This window comes from Malaclemys terrapin, chromosome 5 (assembly GCF_027887155.1).
Source record: "Malaclemys terrapin pileata isolate rMalTer1 chromosome 5, rMalTer1.hap1, whole genome shotgun sequence".
Taxonomy (NCBI): Eukaryota; Metazoa; Chordata; order Testudines; family Emydidae; genus Malaclemys; species Malaclemys terrapin.
Window position 1 is genome coordinate 97,667,623 of NC_071509.1, and position 13,760 is coordinate 97,681,382.

At 39.7% G+C, this 13,760-nt stretch overlaps 1 protein-coding gene across 4 annotated transcripts in view; it reads left to right on the forward strand.

Annotated features, from left to right (window-relative positions):
• The window catches only part of SCLT1 (sodium channel and clathrin linker 1), a 121,717-nt gene that overhangs the window by 3,558 nt on the left and 104,399 nt on the right, over positions 1–13,760 (forward strand). For all 4 annotated transcript variants that reach the window (XM_054029482.1, XM_054029483.1, XM_054029481.1 and 1 more), the window contains exons 2-6: positions 185–299; positions 4,330–4,397; positions 6,234–6,286; positions 11,782–11,854; positions 12,979–13,034. In XM_054029482.1, the coding sequence (XP_053885457.1) occupies positions 266–299; positions 4,330–4,397; positions 6,234–6,286; positions 11,782–11,854; positions 12,979–13,034 (284 nt within the window). In that variant the 5' untranslated portion in view covers positions 185–265. The remainder of the gene's footprint in view (positions 1–184; positions 300–4,329; positions 4,398–6,233; positions 6,287–11,781; positions 11,855–12,978; positions 13,035–13,760) is intronic.

The window sequence follows — 13,760 nt, forward strand, 5'->3', positions numbered from 1 at the left end:
TCCTCTAGCAGCTAACTAAGGGGAACAGTTGATTGGCTTAAGCGACAAAACATTGCTCCCTGTGCTCTTCCCTCCGCAGTGCGGAGGCTGTGGCGCTTTGCCAGACCCGGACAAAATGAAACTAACGCGCCGAAATAGGTTATTTAAAGTTAAAATGATTGGTTATTCTTTTTGTCTCTTGCAGGTTCTGCAGCATAGCTGGAAAAAACAGTAATTTACTGAAGCTCTTTATTACCAACATTGGACTGCACGTGCAGATTAAAGTATGGCAATGGAGATCAACTTTCTAAGAGATCAAAGTAAGTTCCATCTAGACTTAAAATAGATTTTTGTGCACTTAAACACAGTCTTGCAATTACATTTCTCCATAACCTGAAACTGTGTTTCACTCCCTGATTATTGTTTGAAAGATGGATGCTGAACAGGAAACCTGCTCCTCCTAGTCCCAGAGTAAACAAACAGAACCCCCGCACTGTTCTGTTATACAGTAATTTTAGGAGTTACTTTCTGTAAAACTCTCTCCCACTACTTAGTTAAGAAAATAACTGTGTCAACAACTCTGGTTTGTCTTCAATAACAATAGTAAACAAAAATTCAGTCTCACTGTTGACTATGGTTCATTGATACTTTTAGCTTTCGTTTCCCATCCCCACCTACCTACAATGTTGAGAGGTGGTTGGCATATGCACTGTAGGATTAGACATGTTGGAAGGGACCTACTTGGACTGCTGCTTCCTTCTTCTGTGTCTAAGATGGTGCTGAAGAGCACTCCTACTGTGTTGCCTCTACTCTGTCAGTATTCAGTAATGCCTTTCTCCAAGGCTACGTCTACACTGGGAAGTTCACAGCGCTGCCGTGGGAGCGCTCCTGTGGCAGCGCTTTGATGTGTGAGTGTGGCCCTGTGCGAGCGCTGGGAGAGAGCTCTCCCAGTGCTCCTGGTAGTCTATCTGCATGACAGGAATAGCTCGGCGCTTGTCCAGGCTAGCGCTTTGCAGTGCTCAAACTTGCTGCGCTTGGGGGGACGGAGGGGGAGAGTTGTGCATGATTTTTCACACCCCTGAGCCAGCAAGTTGGAACGCTGTAAAGTATAAGTGTAGACGAGCCCTAATTTTGTCATATGTAGGGAATTTTCTTAGTTATCTTTTGAGACTTATTTGTAGAGTGGAAGTACTGGACATGAGACCTTGGTATTTCTGTTTTTATGCAACTGGATGGTATAAAACTTGATTCTTGTGTATCCATAGAAGCCCCATATTAATGTTCTTTTTGGGACTATGAAATTAGAATATGTATATTTTGTCCTTTTACTGGTGAGAATAGGCATATTTTTTTAGTTATTGTTCATGAAATAGGCTTCACTACAAACTGATATCAGCATTATTCTTTTGTAAGGGATGCACTGCGTTGATAGAATCGATAAATAAAATTACTAAGGTTCTGAGGAAGCTAATCTTAAAATATACAATAAGCACTTCCAGCTCTACAGCTTTTTTTCTGGTATGTCCATAGGGCTACATTCTGTAAACAGGAAGTGACCTGCTGTACCGTATAGATCAGGGGGTCACACCCCACAGTTTGGGAACCTCTGGTATAGATGAATGTAATCCCAGCTGCTATTACTAGTACGTGGGGAAAACTGCTAGCAGGGTAGGAAATGAGAGCTTGCATCAAGGATGCCTGCTAACATTTTAACAAACTGTTTAACAGAACAAGCGAAGTAATATATATAATGGTTAGAATTGCCACTGATAGCACAATTTTTATTTTTTTAAAATAAAGAAATATATTCAACAGCTGATTTGGATGACCTCAGGTGAAAAGTCACCTTTCGAATTATAAAAAGGCACCTCTGTAATGGAGAAGAAGAGCTTCTGTATCAGATCCTCTTTCCATTATTGGCGGGGGGAGGTTGTATTTTTGAATAGTAACTTGTATGGTTCGTGCACCTAGTCCAATGCTTTTATTTGTCCCCCCCCCCCCCCTTAAGTGCCTGGTATTTATGACATTGTTGCTTTTTTTGCACTTGCATACTTCCATTATTTTCCCCATCAAAACTGAGTTCACACTGTCTAGCCCAGCACAAACCGACTGATGGAACTTGCTTCATCTATCTGGGGATTTCAGTCTTGCTTTTGACTTTCCAAAAGACTTATTGTTAAGAAGTATCAGGATTGTCACAAGGACTAAGGTAGAGTTTAACCTGTATTTTCACAGTACATGAATGTAGGTTATGATTGTGAGATATTGGTTAGAGGCTTAGTGTAGATCTGGTATGATTCAATGTTTTTTGATTCATGGCTGAGAAGTCAAGGTTTTAAAATAATGAATGCTTATTATATTCATAAAGAGAATGCTTTAAGAATGTGCAATGTTAGATAAAGGACCTCATCTGTACCTATAGTGGGGCTTTGTTTAATAGCATTGATTTATAGTAGATGAGACTCACCCCAACATGCACTCATGTGGTGATCAGGAGTTGCTCTGATCCTGCAAATACGAACGTGTGCTTAACTCTCTGCACTTCAGTAGTCCTATTGAAGTTAAGCATATAAATAAGTGTTTGCAGGATCAGGGCCTACATAAGATATGGATTTCACAGATGTGCAAAAGTAAGGGAATAATTTAAAAAAAAAAAAAAAACACAACCCACTCTCCAGATATATGCTGAAGTACCATCTTAAACTGTTTCTTCTTCAGATGAGGCATGTGACTAAAATTATAGAAATATGTAGTATTATTTACATATCCTCTTTAGGAAGTAGATACTGTATTTAAGCAAATCTTAGTAATAAAGAATGATGCGGGGGAAGGCTGTGACAAAATGTGTACAGAATGATTTCTAAATATTTTTCTGGAGAACACCATAATGTATTTCAAGTATATACATAAATAACTACTGAAGTGAGAGCTCTAAAACAACAACAACAACCTGAAGTTAGGTTGCTATTAAATGTGACTCTTTTCAAAGTTCATAGTAGTGCTTATTTCTGAACTACCTCAAGTTTTTTTCTGAATCCTTTACTGCTTTGTGCAGAAAGATTACTTTGCAAAATTTGCAGCAAATAATCTGTGATTTTGGACTTGCAAAACAAAGTGAAAAGTTAACTCCAGTATGTTCATTATCTGCAGAAAGCATGCATACATGACCCTTATTTAAATAAATTGGAAATTTTGAAGCAGCAATCAAGGAGTTAAGACAATCAATGTCTCTTATAATTTTCTTTGAATAGCTGCGTTACTATGAACATTTCCTTAGCAAGAAGCTGTATAGCTGTTTTGTTGTTCATATTTTCATGTTTTGGGTGGGAAATATCAAGAAAAAATAAAGTATACTTTTGTTTAATTTTGGAATAATTGCTTTGTGTTAATGGATTTTTCTCCTTAATTTCCTTTTGCTTTACTCTTCCTCATTCTCCATGCAAAGCTGTTGTCACCCACAGTTTTGTGTTTGCCAAATGCTAGAGAGCTCTGACACAAGGAAGAAAACAAAACTCTTGCTTTTTGTTCATACACATGCACACACAGCTGTACCAGTACTCTAATAATTAAGCCAATCTGGAATTCCCCATTTTCTTTATGGCCCCAAAGTGCTGCCATGAGTTCCTGTTATATTTGGCCTTCCCCAATAAGCAATGTGACCTCTTTTTTTGGATGTCCCTGGTGCTCTCATTCAGCTTCTTCTAAGAAGCTGACTCTGACGTGCTCCCTCCAGCTTGTCACGTATGACATGGTATTTACCAGGGGTGTTTCTTAACATTCTGGGAAAAGCTAGTTAGTTCTAGTTTAAGATATTTTTTTATCTTAAAAAGTGGTTCATGAATGCATACCATCTATCTTAGTTTTTAGTTGCCTGTGGTAGAAGATTGATAATTTAATTTAGAGTTGTACCAATAAAGAGTAAAACTGCAGGAGGAATAATACTAACATAACTATAATATTGAACATCTGAATGTATATATTTAAGTATTTTCTCAAGGAAGTTATACATATCACTCATGTTTCAGTTTAATATTATATAAACAAAAGTCAAACTTCTATGAAAATGCAGAGTTGTAGGCTTGAAGCATTAAGCAATTGTGAGCATGCTGCGTTCCAGACAACCAGTCTGGGTTCATTTGGCCATGCAGCATTCTGTAGCAGAATACCAGAATCTGTACATTTCAAAAAATGTATACTTTCCTTAAAATGTAGGGAGACAGATGCCTGCAATCCACTACATCAATGAAACTACTTCTAACTGCCTATTTAAGCAATTGTATAATCTAGGTAAAGATTTATACAGTATCTGACTGTTTGGCTTTTTTTTTTTTTTTTTTTTTCTTTCCCCAGATCAGAGACTAAATGCAGCACTCAGACAGCATCAAGCAGAGAACCTTTTGAGGACTACCTCTGTGCAAGTATGTTAATTAGGGCTTGTCAACACTGAGGATATTTACATTGGTGTAAGATCTCAGTATAGGTGCACTGCACAAATGTAAAATAGGTCTTTCACCCCGTACACCTTAGGCTAGTTTGAAATGTGCTTGAGTCATTCACCTCTGTGAATAAGTCTATTACAGGCCTCTTCTGTTGCTCTTAGGTTTCCCAAACAGCATTTTAGTGAAATTGGTGTGATTGTCTTGTCAGTTTCACTGTTAAGCAATAGGTTCTGAATGGCAGCAGTGAAAACTGACAGTGATAGATTGGTGGGATTGTTTTGCTCTGAGTAGCAGCAGCAGAGACATTGGAGCTGTCTGCAGACTTAGGGAGATCACAGTACATCAGTTTAACCATCCCAATGTGAAAGGAGTATATTTGCAACCATAAGGGCTAAAAAGTTGTGTTTATATTTTGTGAAAGCTCAATTTCTGCAGAAATTGATGGTACACCTCTACCCCGATATAACATGAATTCAGATATAATGTGGTAAAGCAGTGTTCCAGGGGGCGGGGCTGCGCACTCTGGCAGATCAAAGCAAGTTCAATGTAACATGGTTTCACCTATAACATGTGTCAAAGTTAGAGTGGTCTGACAAACTGAGTCCTGAGTCTGTTTTATTAGCACAGCACTCTGCTAATACATTCAGATAATGTGAGCCCCCATGCAAGATTCAAACAGTCTTATTTATACAGATAAAAGGGTGCGAACTAAACAAAGGGACAGAGAGAGCAAAATTGTAAAATTTGCATAGGGCACAATATGCATATCCTGCTTCCTTATTAACTCTTATGGATCTAAGGCTAATGCTTCACCAATTGCCTTTAAGTGGGGCAATTCATGAAGCAGTTAATGTCTGCTTTCCTGCCCCCTGGCTTGCAGCATTTCTCATTTCTACTTAAAGGTACATACAGCATTCTTTAATTCATTCTATTTCTTTAATATAATTCATTTCACTTTCACACATTGGCTCCCCAGGACAGTGTTATATTGGGGTAGAGGTGTATATGCCCTGGAAAGATTTGTAGTTCCCCAGTTCTTTTCAAGCTTTGCCTTTATAAGAAAAAATAGTTAGCCCAACTCCTAGATTTGTTTATACCAGGGGTAGGCAACCTATGGCACACATGCCGAAGGCGGCACATGAGCTGATTTTCAGTGGCACTCACACTGCCTGGGTCCTGGCCAACGGTCCAGGGGGCTCTGCATTTTAATTTAATTTTAAGTGAAGCTTCTTAAACATTTTAAAAAACTTTATATACAATAGTTTAGTTATATATTATAGACTTGGAGAAAGACCGTCTAAAAACGATAAGATTTATTACTGGCATGTGAAACCTTAAATTAGAGTGAATAGATGAAGACTCGGCGTACCACTTCTGAAAGGTTGCCGACCCCTGGTTTTATACGTAGCATGCACACTTCTGACATTATATACAAAGAGCTAAGTTGTTAGATTAGCTATTGTTTTTTGCCATTTTTCTGTGAATGACCTTTGTGTCTACCACTATCCAGAAGTGAATATAGAAATCATATGTAATCTCATTAGCATAGTTGATTCCGTGTTCTGTGATGTGATATTTCTGCATATGTATGCATCCCAAGACACATCTAGAATTCCAGTGACAATTTTCTTCGATTGCATGGGAATTCTAAAAATTAGTTCATTGTGCATACATATCCAAAACTGAACATGTGAGATCTGATTTAAGTTTTGAATACAAATGGAGTAGAATCAAGTTCTTTATAGATTTGAGCTCTGAAATCAAGTTTAAGAACTTCCATTTTTGTGCATTAATGTGCAAACTACTGTATTACAGAAAAATGTTGTAAGGGGTGATGACCCACTGGAACCGTGGCTGACTGACCAAAGGTAATCCTATTTTAAAATTGTCATGTACTCAAATAGTAGGGCATGGCCATTTTCAGCAGGTAACTTGTTTTATAAATGTCTAATCACGAAAGTGTAAATAAAATGAATTTAGGAGGTATGATTATCCCTCTCCTTTTTAAAAACAAAAAAACCCCTCCAAAGAATCCGATTAACTAGCCTTGGGAGGAAGGAAATTGGAAGCTAGACATGGGTGAGAGATTATTTCCTCTGTGTCAGAATCTTAGAAGTGTAGGGCTGGAAGAGACTTCAGTAGGTCATCTAGTCCAGTCCCCTACACTGAGGCAAGACTACTTTATCTAGATCAGCCCTGTCAGGTGTTTGTCTCGCATGTTCTTAAAAAATCTCCAATGATTGAGATTTCACAACCTCCCACGTAGTTGGTTCTAGTGCTGGACTACAATTACAATTAGGTTAGACACTAAGAAAAACTTCATCTCCCTTGATTTGCTGAACAGTTTTGACTAATGAAAGTGTTGCATGGTTTTTGTTCATTTCATGCTCAGTATACTCCTTATGATGTTTATCACAATGTTCTATGCACTTTCAGCTGTTTATTACATTTACTGTTATTAGTACATGTTAGACAGGTTACTCCATTTTCCAAAATTGAGTTCAGGCAAAGAATAACTCAGACTCCATATTGGGGAAGCTACAGAACTTTGGCAGGAAAGAAGCCAGACATTTGGAATTAGTTCCAACTGGCTCCTGTAGAGCTACTTGCACACACCAAAGTTCTGACAGGTTTCAGAGTAGCAGCCGTGTTAGTCTGTATCCGCAAAAAGAAGAACAGGAGTACTTGTGGCACCTTAGAGACTAACAAATTTATTAGAGCATAAGCTTTCGTGGACTACAGCCCACTTCTTCGGATGCATCCACGAAAGCTTATGCTCTAATAAATTTGTTCTTCTTTTTGTAAAGTTCTGACGTGTCTTTAAAGATTAAATTAGTCTGAGTACCTGTTGCTTGGGGAGTGTCAGTTTATAGAGACAGTCAAGGTACAATCTTTTTGCGCAGCGTCAGATCAAGACTGCCCGACCTGGCAATCAAATCAAGTTCACCAGCAGCTGTAAAGAAATTAAAGACTGTTAGCATCTAGTCACTTACCTTAAGCATCATGGTGTTCCTGAGTTCCAACATCTTACCTTTGGAACCAATCGCCAGGATCCTGAGGGCTCTCACCTTCGGGTCCCACTATTTTAGCTTCTAGATCCTGGCAGTCCGTGGATCACCTGTGATGATAAATCTAAACATCTTTCCTGCCAGTTGAGAAAACCTAGAGCAGTGGTTTTCAAACATTTTTTCTGGCGACCCAGTTGAAGAAAATTGTTGATGCCCACAACCCAACGGAGCTGGGAGATGAAGGGTTTGGGAGGGGCTCAAGGCTGGGGTAGAGGGTTGGGGTGCAGGCTGTGGGCTCTTGGATGGGGATGAGGGGTTTAGGGTGCAGAAGGGGGCTCTGGGATGGGGGGCTCAGGGCTGGATTGGGCTTACCGCAGGCAGCTCCTGGTCAGCAGCGGAGCAGGGGTGCTAAGGCAGGCTTCCTGCCTGTCCTGGCACTGCTGATTGCGCTGCGCTCTGAAAATGGACAGCAGCAGATCCAGCTACTAGGCGGAGGAGCGCAAGCAGCTCTGCGCAGCTCTTGCCCGCTGGCACTGCCCCCCCCCCCCCCCATCAGCTCCCATTGGCTAGTTTCTGGCCAATGGGAGTGCAGAGCTGGTGCTCAGGGCCGGGGCAGTGTGCAGCGCCCCATGGCCCCACCCATCCTAGGGGTTGGACCTGCTGCTGGCTGCTTGGGGCACAGCGTCAGCACAGGTAGGGACTAGCCTGCCTTAGCTGGGCAGCACCACCAACAGAACTTTTAATGGCCTGGTTGGTGCTGCTGACCAGAGCTGCTGTGACCCAGTACTGTGTCACGACCCACAGTTTGAAAACCACAGACCTAGAGACAGTAAAGTATCTTGGGGTATTCTTTTGTTCTCTTTTGTTTAGTTGTTGCCAAGGTTTGGGTCAGTTGGAGCCTGAGTTTTATACTCACCTCCATTAAACCACAACTCACTTGGTCATCGTTCATCATGTTTCCCTGTTCCCATTGTTACTGCTCTTAAATAAATATTTTTTTGTTGTTTTGGAAAAATACTCTTTTGTCCACTACACCACACAAGGGAGGTGGGAGGCACACCAACTTCTATCTAATCCCAGGTGATGGATCTTTTCACCCCTCAGGATCTTGCTGCTGAAACCAGAATTGTTGCTGGCCTATTTACTCTGAGTTTCAGGTTAACAAAAATATGTGGAAAAACTCCAGCCAAAGTTTGATCTTATGTTTAAGGCTGTTATACCAATAGAATAAAAACCAGCAGGATTTTATTAAGAGGAATAAGGCAAAGGTGCCACATTTAATGTAAATATACAGATAAAGCAAAAGATAAAAGTAAACAACATTGTTTGACTACTTATTTTTTTATATATATAATCACACACACACAGATTTATTTACACAATTATTTAAGTTTTGTATAGGTGTTATAGTTACCAGCCTAGAAGTTGCTCTACTGGCCAGGTATCTTGGTCATGAGGATGGAGCCGAGTTTGTGTCAGGTGCACCTGATGCTTCTGGAGGCTGGCAGCAGAACCAGAGACTTAAAGTTCCTAGTTTTTAGAGTTTATTTTTATAGGAATTAGGCACATTTGTTTAAAGTGGCACATTTTTGGTGGCTTCACACTGTTTAAAGTTTTTTATTTTTTTAGGTGATGGGGTGGATTCCAGTTTACCCTTTGGGGTTTTTTTGTTATTTACTTGACACATTTTTTGGCCGATGGATACTTCTTTTCTAGGCTGGCACCTTCCTAACCATTTATGTATATTAAGCATTTAACAACATACATTTTATATTTTAACCATATTTTAGTTTACTGTTTTTACCACTTTTGGGGTGTGTGCTAATTTATTTAAAACTTCCGGCCCTTTAATTACAAAGAGTGGGGGTCTGTTTTAGCAGCCGTTAAATAAAATAAGTTACTTAACAGCTTATAGTGTTTGTTTACATTGTATTAATTACTTTAAAAACAAAGTCAGTTAACTTGTTTGTAAGTTTTACATAGTAGTAAAGTATTTTTTACAAAATAAATATAATTAATGGTTTTTACAAACAGTAGCTTACAAGTTTTAACAAAAAACCCCAAACATTTTTGTACTTGGTAAAACTGTTAAATTTTAAAGTGTGAAAAACAAATTATAAGGGGGTTACTGTCACTTGGAAAAATCACTGTTAGTACCTTCTTTTATATCCCTACAAGGCAGTTGACTGGAACTTGGGAGTTACAAGTTCACTAACTAGCTCTTCCACTGACATCTATTCACTTTGGGCAGGTTGCTTAATAGTTCATGTCTCATTTCCTGTCTGTAATACAGAGATAAGAAAGGAGGGGTTGTCTATTTAGTTTATAAAGTTTGAGGCAGGTATTTGTACACTGAATAGCACCAGAGGGCTTCAGTCTCTGTTGGGGTCTCTAGTCACTGCTTTATCTGAATAGAAGAAAAAGTTAAATAGGTTATTTAGGAGAATTAGTATCAATTAGAATTGTAGGACTGGAAGGGACCTTGAGAAGTCTTCTAGTCCAGTCCCCTGAACCAAAGGGAGGATTAAGTATTATCTAGACCAGGGGTCGGCAACCTATGGCATGCGAGCTGATTTTGAATGGCATGTGGCTGCCTGCCGTGGTTCCGACCCCCAGCCGCACTCAGCCCCCCCCGCTCTCCCCTTCTGGGGCAGGAGTAGGGTGACCAGATAGCAAGTGTGAAAAATCGGGACAGAGGGTGGGGGGTAATAGGAACCTATATAGAAAAAGATCCAAAAATCGGGACTCTCCCTATTAAATCAGGACATCTGGTCACCCTAGGCAGGAGGCAGAAGCTTCATCCTGCAGCAGCCAAGCTCCCCAGCATCTTCCCCCAGCCGTGGTGCAGCCTGCTTTCCTGCCCCTCCTCCTCTCCTTCCCTGCGCCGGCCCTTGCAAAGTTAGGGGGGGAGGAGTGGCAGCGTGGCTGCTCCGCAAAAGCCCGGTGGCCCTGCTCTCCCAGCCGGAGCTCCAGCTGGCACGCGGCAGCTCAACGGCCCGTTGCTAGAGCTGGCCCTGGGTAAAGGAGGCAGAGAAGAGATAGGGACGGGGCCTTGGGGCAGGGGGTGGAACAGGACATATCCCTTCCAGCCCCCTGCCATGAGCCGCTGAGGGGAGGGGGCTGGGAGCACCCCCACGAGCCGAGCACCCCAGCCCTCTGCCCTAAACCCCCCCCACACACCCAGCCTTCTGCCCTGCATCTCCACACACACCCCAGCCCTCTGCTCTCCCCCCCCCCCCAACACCCAGCCCTCTGAAGCCCCCCAGCCTTCTGCCCTGACCTCTAAAGCCCCCCACACTCCCAGCCTTCTGTCCTGCACCTCCACACACCCCCAACCCTCTGCCCTGACTTCTGAAGCCCTCCACACTCACCCTTCTGGGAGCGTGGGGGGCTTCAGAGGTCAGGCCCCACTCAGCCTGCTGCCGGCCTAGCAGAACAGAACGCCAGGCTGGCAGCGAGCTGAGCAGGCTGGTGGCGTAAGATCAGCATTTTAATTTAATTTTAAATGAAGCTTCTTAAATATTTTGAAAACCTTGTTTACTTTACATACAGCAATAGTTTAGTTATATAATATATAGACTTATAGAGAGAGACCTTCTAAAAAACGTTAATGTATTACCAGCACGTGAAACCTTAAATTAAAGTAAATAAATGAAGACTTGGCACACTGCTTCTGAAAGGTTGCCTACCCCTGATCTAGACCATGCCTGACAGGTGTTTAACCTGTTCTTAAAAATCTCCAATTTATAGAAGGATCTCTCTCTCTCTGACTTCATATAGACAGTGGGGCAAACTGAGTAGTGATTTTTAAACAGTAGTGCAAATTGCTTGTGGTTGCAAGTTGGTCAGTAAGCAAATATGAAAAACTTTAACTGTTGACTGATTAGAAAGAACTGTAGTAGGAAAAAAAAAGTATTAGGAAGAAAAATAAAGTGTGTGAATTAAGGTGCATTATTTTACACCTGCCTTATAGTTGATGTTCCTGCTTTGTTTGTTGCACATACAAAAGTACAATTTATGGTCTATGTTCAATCTTAATTTTTTCCCTTTGCTAGTGTTTCATTATATAATGTTGCATTAACATCACTTTCACAGTTAAAGTAGCTTAATTCTGAAAGCTAAGTTTTGCAAATGCACTTGAACTTTGAATGACATTTTTATTTAAGTTGATGTGCGTACTTTAAAAGTAATAACCAAAGGTTGTTCATTTGACTTATTATAGTTCCATCAGGAAGTAGAGAAAAATATTTTTATTTTAATATGTTTGGCTCAGGTTGAATAGTAGTTTGATAAGGGCATTTCTGTAAAACCTGGTAACTATCTAATTATGTATCTTATACATTTTTCACTTTTAGCTTACTGTCCCCTCTAATTGCTGAGTATGATAAACATCTGGAGGAAATGAGTGAACAGCTACAGTACTATCAGGTATGAATCATACCACTGGAAAGGTTTGATTGTATTTATTAAAAGAAAAAAACATGCAATTAAATGTAAATTTTTCATCTCTATATTCATTTAAAAAAAACTAGGAAATAAAATTTTAAGTACCAATATTAAGAGGAACTAAGTCAATACAAGGTGGAACTGTAACACTTGAAAATGAAGTGTTTGCTTCAATATTAAACACCAACATTCTTATAATCTAAAAATAAATTAGACCAGAAACTAGTTTATAGCTTTGTACATATTGTGCCCAAATTACAACCTTCTAGAATTACATTAATTTTAAGAGCACAGTTGCTGCCATCAGTAGTAATATTTCAGTCCTCTAGTACTAATAGCTTATCGCACTGTTTTCCGGCGAAGGAAATTGTTTTGTACTACCTTTTGAAGTTTTATTAGGATACTCCCCTTTTTGAAGGGAGAGGTGGATCTTTTATGAAAAGAAATTGAATATGCCCAACCTGCCCAATATGTTGTCTACGATCTTGGAAATAGCATTGAGACTAAATATGCCCATCGACATATTCCTAATGTGGCAGCAGGGACGAGTGGCAAGAATCCTATTTTGTGAAATATTTAATATTAGCTTGTGTTCTTTAACTGAGTTCATTACCCAGGAACACCTAAACTCTTAAAAACCAAATTTAGTGATGACTTTGCTACTGCTATGTGTAACTGTTTACTTGTAACACAATAAAATGTTTAACATTTATGCAAGATTTTTATTGCATTATAAAACTTCCTACCTCGATATAACGCTGTCCTCGGGAGCCAAAAAAATCTTACTGTGTTATAGGTGAAACCCTGTTATATTGAACTTACCTTGATCCTCTGGAGTGCGCAGCCCCGCCCCCCCAGAGCACTGCTTTACCGCATTATATCCAAATTGGGGTGATATCGAGGTAGCGGTGTATATGATCTACCAGTTAATTCTCTTGCAAAAATAAAAATCGCTTTACACAATTGTCCATCTTTAAACATAACTAGTCAGAAATAAACATTAAATTTTTGAAAGTTAAAGGAATGGTATTTCAGTGTGTGACTTTACTGCTTAAAGGCCCTGTGATTTAAATGTGAAATTTCACTGTCAAATTTTAATTTCTCAGACACAGATGGGTGAGATGAGACTAAAACTTCAAGAAGTCACCAAGGAAAATGAAAGGTAAATTAATTGACTTAATTTTTAGAAATGTAAAGTGTTTAACATGTTAAAGTATTTCTAGGGACCTGGAGATAAACCTCTGAATCTGTGTACTGTGGCCAAAATTTTCATACTTGCGCATTTAAACTTAACCTCTTAGGTGTTAAAATGTGTTGAGGCACCCAGGTTTGGAAATTTGAGCTACGTATATACATAACAAGGAATAATACAAATTTAATTGTTTAGAAGTCAGTGTATACATTTATTTTGTGTATTGTGCAAGGTGTGTATTTTCAACTATGCATTTTTTTTAATATGTATATGTGATCGTAATTAAGGAGAATGGACTCCAGACTTGCTTGTCTTTCTCCTGCTTCTTTTAATAGCAGGTTGTCTCTTCCTTGATTCTGCTTCCAATGTACGCTGGCTTCTGGGATTCTACATTTGTTCCTATCTTCACCTTTTGATACTAATTTTTACACTATTAATGTTCCCAAAAATACAGATTACAGGTGCAGTCTTGCAAATATAACAGTGTAGTATTTGCTATCCATTAAAGTCAATGAGCGTACTCATGAAACTAAGAGCTATACAGAGCATTATGTACCTTAATTTTCACTGTTTATCCTCTTATTTTTGACTTTGTGCTCCAACACTAGGTTAATTCAGACCCACAGATCTGCTAGTACCTCTAACATCGCCCACATTCTTGTGGTGTCTCACCATGTGAATGAGGGGGAAATCTAC